The sequence below is a fragment of the Alligator mississippiensis genome, chromosome 15 (genome assembly GCF_030867095.1).
Source record: "Alligator mississippiensis isolate rAllMis1 chromosome 15, rAllMis1, whole genome shotgun sequence".
NCBI classification, from domain to species: Eukaryota; Metazoa; Chordata; order Crocodylia; family Alligatoridae; genus Alligator; species Alligator mississippiensis.
In genome coordinates this window covers 15,836,878-15,847,505 of record NC_081838.1, presented here as the reverse complement: position 1 = coordinate 15,847,505, position 10,628 = coordinate 15,836,878, and the positions used below count along the sequence as shown (strand labels likewise).

The 10,628-nt window shown below is 55.6% G+C and overlaps 1 protein-coding gene across 1 annotated transcript; it reads left to right on the top strand.

The window, feature by feature from the left end:
* The first annotated feature begins 154 nt into the window (after positions 1–154).
* Positions 155–9,680, top strand: LOC109280860 (uncharacterized). The gene is made up of 7 exons (XM_019478298.2): positions 155–632; positions 3,789–3,989; positions 6,627–6,728; positions 7,215–7,253; positions 7,898–7,980; positions 8,456–8,551; positions 8,910–9,680. Exons 1-7 carry the CDS (start codon positions 572–574, stop codon positions 8,970–8,972), a joined length of 645 nt encoding a protein of 214 aa, XP_019333843.2. The 5' UTR covers positions 155–571; the 3' UTR covers positions 8,973–9,680.
* The last annotated feature ends 948 nt before the right edge of the window (positions 9,681–10,628 follow it).

The window sequence follows — 10,628 nt, the reverse complement described above, 5'->3', positions numbered from 1 at the left end:
GCTGGGGCTGGAGCTGGGGCGGCGGATTGCATCCCGTGCATTGCCCCGAATGAACCAATCGTGGTACATGGCCTCTTCGTGACTCATGTGCTCCCTGATGGATGGTGCCCAAGCCATTCTTCCCCTTCCCAAACGAGCCTGAGACAGTCAGTGAGCAACATCCCCAAGATGGGCCCGATGACTGGGCACCCTGACGAGCCTTTTTTCCCGCCCCTCTTGTGCCCAGCCAGCTCACCCCCTCCATGCTACCATCACCCTGATTGCTTTCCTGCTGCCCCATCCCTTTGTGCTATTTAAGAGGGCGCAGTCCTCAGGATAGAGCCTGTCTAATCTATTTGTACAGCACCTAGCACAAAGCAGCCATTCTCTCAGTGGCTGCCATAAGGAACGTTTTCAGCAAGACTGCCACGGACTACAGCCCCGTCCCAGTGCCTCTTCTCCCTCCAGCTAGAAACAGCCCCCCCAGGGCAATGTTAGCATTACTGGACTCCTTTGGAGGATGCTGACGGCTTGCAGCCAAAAAGGGGAAGGAAGATTTTGTGAGTGCCTCTGTAGATGAGGCCGGCAAGGCATGGAGCCCAGAGGAAGAAGGATATGGCAGGTCTGCATCGCGGTGCTGTGCGCTGGAGCCGGTGAGTCCAAAGCTGGGAACCGGGTGGGAGCACGGGGACCGTTTTATGGCCAACGGGTTGAGCAGTGGCCCCTTCCCCGAATTCCCCAGCGTGCATGGTCTCACAGGATGCAGCTGCACTGCGGGTTCTCAATGCAAGCTAGTGCTTCTGGCAAAAGACACCTGCAATGAAATTAGAGTGGGGCATGGGAGGCAGGGGCCCGAGTCCCCCTTTCCGGCTCTTGGAAATGCATGTGGGACACAGTCTGGAAGGGAAGAGTGGGCTAGTGGTTAGAGAGAGGGGGATATTGGCAGCCCTGGGTGGGGATTAGAAGCAATGGTGGCTGCAGGGCTGAGCCCAAAGAGAAGATCTCTGCTCCCTGATACCAGCCCTCCTTCTGCTGAATGATGCTATGGGAGAGGGTGAACCTATCCAAGCTCTATGTGAACCTGTGCACATCTGGGCTGGCTGCTGGAACCCCCTTCACTAGCGCAAGCCGTGGAAGAGGGGATTCAGTTCAACTCTAAAGACCATCCTGTCTACACTCCCTGGCATTTAGCTCTCCTGCATCAGGGAGATGAGAGCTGAGCATTGCCTCTGACTCGCTCCCAGGCTCCCTGACCTCAACATCCATCCTCCAAGCTTGGGCCTGGACCTGTGCTGCCCCCTTGCTTCAGCTGGGGGTTGCAGAACATCCTGCCCTTGCATTAGAGCCGTTAGGAAAATTGCCCAACTTCCCACTGGAGCCATAAGCCCCACATAGTTGCCACTGATGACCATGACCTAATAAAGCAGAAGCTTGCCGCTTGGCTTTTGTAATTCAGAGGAACCGCCGGAAGGGTGGGGAAGGTCACGATAGTTCAGTTGAGCTGCAATTTGGGTTGAGAAACTTCTTGGAGATGATTTTGTGCTAAACCTCATATAGAACTGTGTTTGTTCAGAGGCGGCTAGACTGAGTGACAGGGCATGAGTCCTCCCTCACAGGCTTCTGGCCAAGCAACTTCGTGCAGAGAAACTGGAGATAGGATGTGGAAATCCTAGGAGCAGCTAGGTGAACACACAGTACTGCATCCCTGATGGGTGGTGGGAACCTATCCTGCCCTGGCAGCATCCAAGCCAGATGATCCAGCCTTACACCCAAGAGGCATCCATCACTCTGCTTTTTTGGAGCAGGGATAGGCCAGCCTGCCATGTATGTGCCAGAAGTAGCAGCCTCTGTGCATGGCATGCGGCAGGAGGAGAGGTGACAGGCAGATGGGGTAGGGAGCTGAAAGCAAAGCAGCAGATCAGATTCAGGGAAGGCTCATTTGTAGCACACCTGTCAAAAAGGTTGGCCCCCACTGCTCTAGAGCATAATCTTGCATCTATCTGGGCTCCTGGGGTAGATGCAGGGGGTCCCCACAGCACTACATCCCATAGCTTTCACCATCGCCATTGAAGGACAGCTGTCTTGCTGCAATGTCTTAGCCCCTACCCTACCCAGCTGCTGATAGCCCCTACCCTCTTTCAGTGGGTCATGGTCAGCCTCAGGTGCAGGGAAAGGCTGATCCCGGTGATCGCGTGGAGATAGAAACCATCTGGGCAGGTCCCTGCTGGGATTTTACAGTGGTGCCCAGCTTGCGCATGAACTTGTGGGGAGTGAGGACACGGCTTTAGCTGGGCTGTAATGACACAAGCTCATTGCCCATGTCTCTCCACCCTCTCCATAAGGTGGAACTTATAGGGCGACAGGTGCCAGGGTCAAAAGTAACTGCAGCACCCCAGGGCTCTTCCCCTTGCACCCTTGCCAGGGCAGTGCAAAGAGTTCAAGACACAAGCAATAATCAGAACCACATATCACGATGTGCTCAGCTTCCTGCCACCTCCAGCAGGAAGACACATGATGACATGCATGTGATGAAGCACCAGATGGTATCAGAGCCCCTGCAAGACAAGCACGCGGTGGCTCACCACACATCCTGGGGAGCTGCTGCCCAGCCCAGCAGGGTCCTGGGGATGCCCAGCACCAGGCAGGATGCTAAGGCTCCAGACCAATAACCCCTGCTCTCCTTACATAGCAGGTGGGGTAGGTGATTCCTGGTGTACCGATGATGTGTGGACACACACGTATGCCCATACACACACAGACACACCCACGTATGCACGGACTGTGGCGCACTCCGGCCCCTAAGAACGTGCCACTGGGGTCCCAAGGGATATGGGAGCACAGGAGAGATGTATGAAGCCACCGCTCCCCATGCTGCCCTTGTGGAGCTGATATTTAGAGGCTCAGCCAGGAGCATCCCAGAGGGGCTTTGAGCAGTAACCGCAGCAGCTGAGCAAGGGTGTTCAGGGCCCAGGACCAGAGGCTGGACCCACCAATCCAGCCTAGCACTGATCTCAATCCGCACAATGGTGCCCTTGCCGCCTGTTATGGAGCACCTCCAATATATAGTGGAGCAAGGAGGAGGGGAATTGAGCTCTGACCCTCAAGAGACCAAGCACATGTCTAATGATCCCACCTTTTCCTTTGCACTTGAAACCCTGAGTCCTCAAGGCTGCAAGCTTTAGCTCTCCCCGTCTATCAATTCCCACACAAGCCCTTTGCACGCTTGCACAGAGCCAAACATTTTCCTCACACTTTCAGGACCATTTCTTCTGTTATGCACAGACCCTGAGACCCAGGGCAGTCAACAGCATTTATAATCAGAGCCTGCTGGATAGCACAGCAGGTTAGCTTAGATTCAGCAGACAGCTGGATGGCACAGGGCTAGAGGGGGATGCCAGGGGCTGTGCCAGCTCTGTGCCAGCCTGCAGCACCTCCACGGCCAGGACAAAGCTCAGCTGGTGACAGCTGAGAGAGCAGCCTGGGATACACCAGATGCTTGCTGTCACAAGACATAGATACGTGCTTGTATGGGAGGGTCTGATGTAGCTTTGAGCAGGGGTTGGACTGGACAGGACCTCGGGAAGACCCTACCAGCCCAATTCTGCTGCGATCCTGTGATTTTATGCAAACCTCCTAGGTGACCATGGACAGGTTTGTGCTGCGACTCATTAAATTAGGGTCTGGGGATTAATAACCTCAGTGATGGAGAGGGATTGTGGGCTGATACTGCATTTAAACAGGGTCCCAGTCTCCTGACCCGGCGCTGACACTGCTGCCTGCTCACCTGCCACCGGCTATTTTTTTTACAGTTACAAGAGCAGAGGTAAAGGCATCACCCCCAAATACCGGGCAAGTCCAACACATGCCAGAACTGGAGGGAGACTTCAACGGGACAACAAAGGAAACGGCCAGAAACACAACGTGGATCCCAACCACTTTGGCTGGTCCTACAGAGGGCTCCACGGCTGCCTACACTGTGAACAGGGGAGACACGACTGCAGACAATGCCGGTAAGTCCTGGGAAGGGGTGGGTCTTAGCCACCTGTATCTTTGCAAAAGGGGTTGGGCAAACCTCCCCAGCACCCTTTGGGAAGCAGAAAGGCAAGGACCTACTTAACATTGCACAACCACGCGTCTGCCCAGCCAGGGAGAGAACCCAGGAGTCCTGCCCCTGGCAGCTGTCACCCACAGACATCCCTCCCCCCACCCCAGCTGAGCTGCACCCATTGGGGCTGGTTTCAGATCTAGGCTCTGCTCTGTTGCTCATTAACTGGTGCCAGGTGACGGCTGGTTTTAATCCTGGCGCTCTCAAGACAGTTGGGGTAGCAGGACCCACATCTGAGATGATAGCACTTTGCATGAGTGTCGGTGACAACAGGATGCAGAACACAAGAAAAAGCCTGGCCCCTTGCAGCACATGTCATTATTAACCAGCTAACGAGGAACATGTTACAGTTTCACCCATGCAGCAGGCGGCCCCTCAAATGGCTCCTCCCAAATGGGTTTGATCTGTTCTTGCCCCTGAAACCAGAGAGGATCCCTGGTGTGCCGGATGCCTTCTCCATGGGATGCACCCTGGGAATTACTCACTTGGCTGCTCTCAGGTGGAGCTTGCAGAGAAACCATTCACAAAACCCCGGCCCAAGCAGAGACCAATGGCTCAGCAGATGAAATGCAAAGCTTTGCCAAGAGATGAGGGGCAGCTGCAACAATTTCCCAGTGATGGTTCTCCGGGACCATCCTGATTGCATAAAGAAAACGAGAAAATCCCGGGACAGACAGGGTGTGTGTGTTATACAGCCCTTCCCGAGCTGGGGAGCAAGCATGGGCAGTCCTCCGCTCCCCCGGGAGTTTGCTCAGGGAAACCCTTTAATTGTATTAATTGCAACTACTGCAGAGAAGGACTCAGATCCCACCATGAGCTGCCAGTGAGAGCTCTGCTCACTGCTCAGCCAGGGTCAAGCAGAGAGCCAGGAGCCAGGGTGGATGACCGGAGTAGCAGGGGCGCACCTAAAGCAGCACTCTTCCCATCCACAGCCTCAGTTTACCTTCTAACCCAGCCTGCACTTTAACCCGTCCCACCCTGCAGCTGGTTTATTCACCCAGCAAAAGGCAGGGTACAAATGCACCTTATAGAATAAGCAGATAGGAGACGCATAAGTTTTCAAAGCAGACAATCCCCAAATCAAGTCTCCATGAAGCCTCAGCTGGGTCCCAGCCCTTGGTGCTGGGCTTTCTGACATGCCTCTTAGCACCATCGCCTGGTCAAACAGACAAGGCACCCTTGGGAAACATGGTAGTGGGGCTGCCCGCACACATGCCCAGCGCAGGAAAATCCAACACCTTCATCGGCGAATTAAAACGTACCTCTACAGAAGATGAGGCAGGTCCTTTAGCCCAGCTGGGTGCTCCAGGTGTCTAGGAAGCAGAGCCCCATCTCCGCAGGTGACCCCCTCCTTGTGGCTGCCCAGCTAGCCCCGAGACTGGGCTTTTATAGAGGACTCAAGTACCCAGGATCCTCCTCAGAGCTGAGCATCTCTGAAAGACTGGCAGCTGGGATGACCAACCAGCTCTCTTTCCTTCACTTTGGCTCTCCCTGAGGCCTGCAGGGATCTGCAAGGATGTCCATGCTGGACCAGACTTCCCAGTCTCCAGCGTGTGGTCTTCTCTAGCTGCTGGGGATGAGCTGAATGCCCTCAAAGAGCCAAGCTGGGGACACCTGGCCCCTAAAGTGGTGCCCTGATGTGGAGCAAGAGTGAAAAATGCTGTATCTGGTGCCGGCCACCCCATGTGCAGTCCATACATGGACAGGTCATGCATGTCTGGTTCCGTGCCAGCCACCCCATGTATAGTTCATACATGTCCAGCTCAGTGCCAGCCACCCCACATACAGCTCCTACATGTGCAGTTTAGACATATATGGTTCAGTGCCAGCCAGAATCACCTGAGTGATGTAGGAACTCAAATCCCACTGGAAACTAAAGAGATTTAGGTGCATTTGAAAATGGGGTTTGGGTGCCCAGCTCCCTCTCCAAACACCTCTTCCTCTCCTAACAAGCCTCAGGGGACATGAACGTGGTGGGAACATGTTCTGGCTTGCAGGCGGGTTCCTGAGCAAAGGGGTCACAGCTTGGGGGGCAAGAGCTCCAGCATCATGTCCCTGCTGGGGCACTGTTGTGGTCAGAGGTGTCTGCAATGCCCCCTTCCTGTTAAGCACTCCCCGGCACATGCAACAGCCTTGGCTGCATCAGTCTGTGGTCCAGGGGTTACAGTGATGGGTTGGGGCTACCTGGGTCCTAGGCAAAACTCTGCTTGGATCTGCTGCGGGGGGGGAGTCTTTACCCAGCGAGTGAGGGGAGTCTTTTCCCTCCAGCTCTCTCTCTGTGCAAGTGCTGGGGAAGAGGTGGTCTCCACAGTGCTGTGTGATGGGGACTCATGCATACCCTGAACTCAAAGCAGTGGCTGGGTTGATGGCTCAGCTCATCGTATGATTGCTGTGGGGCTGCGTGCTCACAGCCAGGGACTGCCCTGGACTCCTGCAGATTTGCACTGCCGAGCTGTGCACTTTTGCACCTGCTGAAGAGTGGGCCCTCCAGCAGGGTTTTACCCTCTCCCGGGGACTCATTTCTTTCCCTCTTCCTTTGCAGAAGTTTCCAGCTCCATCTCCCCCAAGTACTGGTCCCCTGTTATCTTTGTGGTGCTCGCCTTGATTGTCCTGTTCTTCACGTACCGGAGGAAACGCGGGCGAGGTGAGGTCTGGGCAAAAGGCCCGGTCAGACTTGCTGCTGCTCTCACGGGGCTTTCTTTGCCCCTCCCTGCTGGCTGCCCCTAACTATGCACCCTTGAACCCAGCACCACTGCCAGGTCCCAGCTGCCTTGGTGCAAATCCAGGCTAACCTCCGGCGACTCGAAGTTTGCACAGCCCAGGTCAGATCCTGCCTGGCTCCCATTGCAGCCACTCCAAAGTGCCTGCACTTGGAGAATCCCCCCTGCTGCTGGGCATGAGTGGGTCTTGGACATGGTGAACTGGTCCCAGTCCCACCAGGAGTGGGCAGCACTGTGCCCACACTTCATTTCACAACCTGGAGTGAATAAAATCCAGATTAAAACCACACCTGAGTGCCTGCAGCCTCCACCCCCTCTATGCCCCCAGGGTGACAAATGCAGACAAGCGTGAAGAGCTGTTATTCCCCTGGTTATTTTTACTCACCGCTTCCTTTGGTTTTGTTCCTCAGGCACCAGCAGCCGCGCAGCGTCCATGGCCGAGTCCTCAGGTATGATTCAGGCCTTGATCTATGCAGGGGGAGGCCCATCTCTGTGGTCTCTGGCCACCTCTGCATCACGATGACACGGTAGCTCTCAGAAGGGGCCCAGTGGTTTAGGAGCAGGCATTTCATGGACCCTCCACATGACGCTAGCTCCTAAACCTGATAGGCATTGGGGAAACCCAGCCCCCTTATCAGCCCTTTATTATGCATGACAGGGGAGAGGACGATAGCAGCCCTGCCCGTCGGCACCTCCTGGCTCCCTCATGAGAGAGAACACGTACAATGAAAAGCACCACAGATGCATTTAAGGACCTCTGTGGTTTTCAACTATTTGCAGTGGGGAGCGTGGGTGGAAAAGCCTATCTGTCTTTCAGGACTTCCTCTCTCCCGTTTTCCTATTGGTGTTGCCGTGCTAGGTGCTGCACATGTTGTGGCTTCCCAGGGCCATATCGACTTAGTATGGGAGTGCCAGGAGCTGCACAAACAGAGCAGCATGTGGGGCAAAGCCCTGAGAGGTGCCTCAAACTACCCTTGAAATGGAGGCACTAAGCTATGGGGCTGGCGAATGCAGCAGGTTTGGGGCACTTGCTTTCATGGCCTCACTGGTTCTCTCACTGCGCATATCCCCACGCTGCTCCCTTGCCTTGCAGACTCCGACATGCCCATTGTTCCTGACCCCGACCGGCACCGTGTTTCTCACCAGGAAAAACGCCCGTCCTTCCCAGGGAAGCAGGTACAAGTTCCTAAATCTCCTCACCCGCCAGAGAAGCAGCTGGGAGCTTCACCTGCTGGCACACAGCTTTTCCAAGACCCTAAGTGGAGACCTTAAGTGGAGTGGGGTCTTTGCAGTAGGGTTGCACAAAAACACAGGCAGGGCCTGAGCTGATCCCAGGGGAGCAGCATCAAGATAACATTGGACCGGGACGGGTGCACATCCTGTTCTCAGGCTCAGATCCACACAGCACTTTGGTACCTAACTTCTATGGGCACCAAGTGCCTGCAGGGACCAGGCCATAGCACTCATGGAAGCATTGCCCAGTGGTTAAACCATGCAAGTGGTGATCTGGGTTGCAAGCTGCCCACATCCCCTGGAGACTTTGGGGTGGCAGTGGCTGCATGGGGGTGACCCAGCACTGCTGGCACTGCCTCTGTGCTACACCAAGCTGCAGAGACTGTCCTGCTGCAGATCCTCTTTTGTTTCACCCCAGGGACCGACGAACACAGGGACGCCAGTGGCAGAGACGTCTCCAAGCCCAGAGATGATGGAGTCAGTTTTCTGCGAGCCAGGCTCATCCTCGTACCAGGTGAGCGGTGAGTTGGCACAAGCAGGTCCCCCAGCATGAATCACTCCATGCTGCAGCCTTCCAGCCCCTCTATCCCATGACCTGCTGTGTCCCAGTGACTGGACACCAGCCACATGGTTTCCATGCTGGGGGGACCGTCCCCCGGCTCTGCTTGGGGTCACCTGGCTTCTGGTCCAGGCAATCCCATGCCTGAGGTCCGGTTCTCACCTCTGCATCCCAGGATTGCTAGCTCTGTGCTAGTTTTGCAGCTTGCAAGGTGGCAGAGAGCCCAAGCATGGTGTTGGCAGCTGGGGGCTTCCCGCTGCGGGGCACGTGTCTCCTTTCTGCCGGGCCTGATTTTGCTTCTCTTATTTAACAGGCTGCCGTGTCCATAACAGCTGAAGTCTCTGACAGCTGTCCCAGGACCTCAGGGGTTGATTAAACCTCCCAGCCCCTCTCCCTGGACTGAACACAGAGAAACCAAAAGGCTTCTTATGCAGCCTCTGCCCACTGGCCCCAGCACTCCTGACCAGTTTGTACCCACTGGAGAAGGACACCTGGGAAGGCGACACTCCCTCCTTACACAGCACTGCTCATCATGCTGCATGGATGGTGGTGAGGCCCCATTTCACAGAAGGGGAAACTGAGGCATAGAGCAATGAGGTCCAAGACATGACTAGCATGTGTGCTGCCTTGCCCTCACTGGCACAAACTCCCATAGCAGCAAACACATGGTAGCACCCAGGGTCCACGCCCAGGGCAGACTCAGGTGGGTTGCAGCCCCTGCCAACGCATTTCACCCCTAGCATCACCTTGGTTGCATTCAAGTTGCAAACCAGCCGTTTCATGCCGCATTGATGCCCCCCATGCCCGGCCTGGAGCAGAGCGAGGATGCAAAGCCCAGGTCTCCTGTTAGGTAGCCTGGCACTGGACTACATTCCCTGCATTTGCTTTGCCCATGGCTCCAACTGAGACTGAGCATGTGTATAAGTGATACTGAGCTGAGCAAGGGGATACATTCTGCTGGGATAAAGACCTTGTCTTCGTCCACTGCGACAGTCCTGATGTTGGCAGGGCAGGGGAGCCTACGTGCAGGTTGATGGCTACTCCAATAAAGCAGTATTTCATGTCGGGGACCCGATGATCCTCAGCTGGGGGTTGCAGGCCTGCAGCTCTGTGTCCAAACCCAGCTCCTCTCCCCCTCCGCCTTCCTGGGGCCCGAACGCCCCCACAGACACTGCTCCCACCTGTCAGCAGGCAGGGGAGAAATGACACACATTACAGCCAAAGCGTCGCTTCCTCTCGGGCAGCACTGAAGCGTTCGCCAGAGCTGCCTTTTCCTCCCACTTCATCTCCGGGTCTTTGAAGAGCCACAAAATTTGGGGTGGGGGCATCACCGCACTGGGGCCAGCTGGGACTTCCAGCTCTGTTGCTCTTTCGGTCTGAGTGACGGGGGGATTCAAACTCCTGGGGGAACCGCCTGGGGCCTGGCTGCTGATCCAGGAGGGGGTTTTGTAGCACACATGGACACACGTGTGCCTGAATGGGTACATGCAAGAGCACACGCATGCACCTATTCTGTTCGTGCTGGTGTGGTGAGCTGCTTCAGAGCAGGCAGGCTTCCTGTGCTTGTGGGTGTCTTTACTTAGTCTCGGTATGCACTGACAAGGTGAGATTCACACCTCCCCAGCACTGGAGAAGTCCTGAAGGGTGGAGGATGGGAAACCACCTCTCCCAGCCCCACTTCTCAGGGCTGGGCCACAGGAGTTGCTGTAGCCCAGAGGACTCCCTGCCTGTAATCCCTGCACCCGCTGGAAGCTGTACACGAGGGGGGTGCTCCCACTCAAGCAGCTCTGTCCTTTGAGTGGGTCCAGATCATAGGATCATTGAAAATGAGGGTGGGAAGGAACCCCAGGAGGTCACATCTAGTCCAACCCTCTGCTCCAAGCAGGACCAGTGCCAAGTACATCATCCCAGCCAAGGCTTTGTCTACCTGGGTCCTAAAAACATCCAAGGATGGAGATGCCACTACTTCTCTGGGCAGCTTGTTCCAGTGCTTCACCACCCCCCTGGTGAGAAAGTTTTCCCTAATATCCAA

Bases quoted from the DNA above. Each gene is read 5' to 3' on its own strand.
- LOC109280860 (XM_019478298.2), top strand. From the start codon at position 572: ATGGAGCCCAGAGGAAGAAGGATATGGCAGGTCTGCATCGCGGTGCTG. The intron at 3,990-6,626 runs GTAAGTCCTGGG...CTTCCTTTGCAG, and splicing joins CACGACTGCAGACAATGCCG to AAGTTTCCAGCTCCATCTCC. The intron at 7,254-7,897 runs GTATGATTCAGG...CTTGCCTTGCAG, and splicing joins GTCCATGGCCGAGTCCTCAG to ACTCCGACATGCCCATTGTT.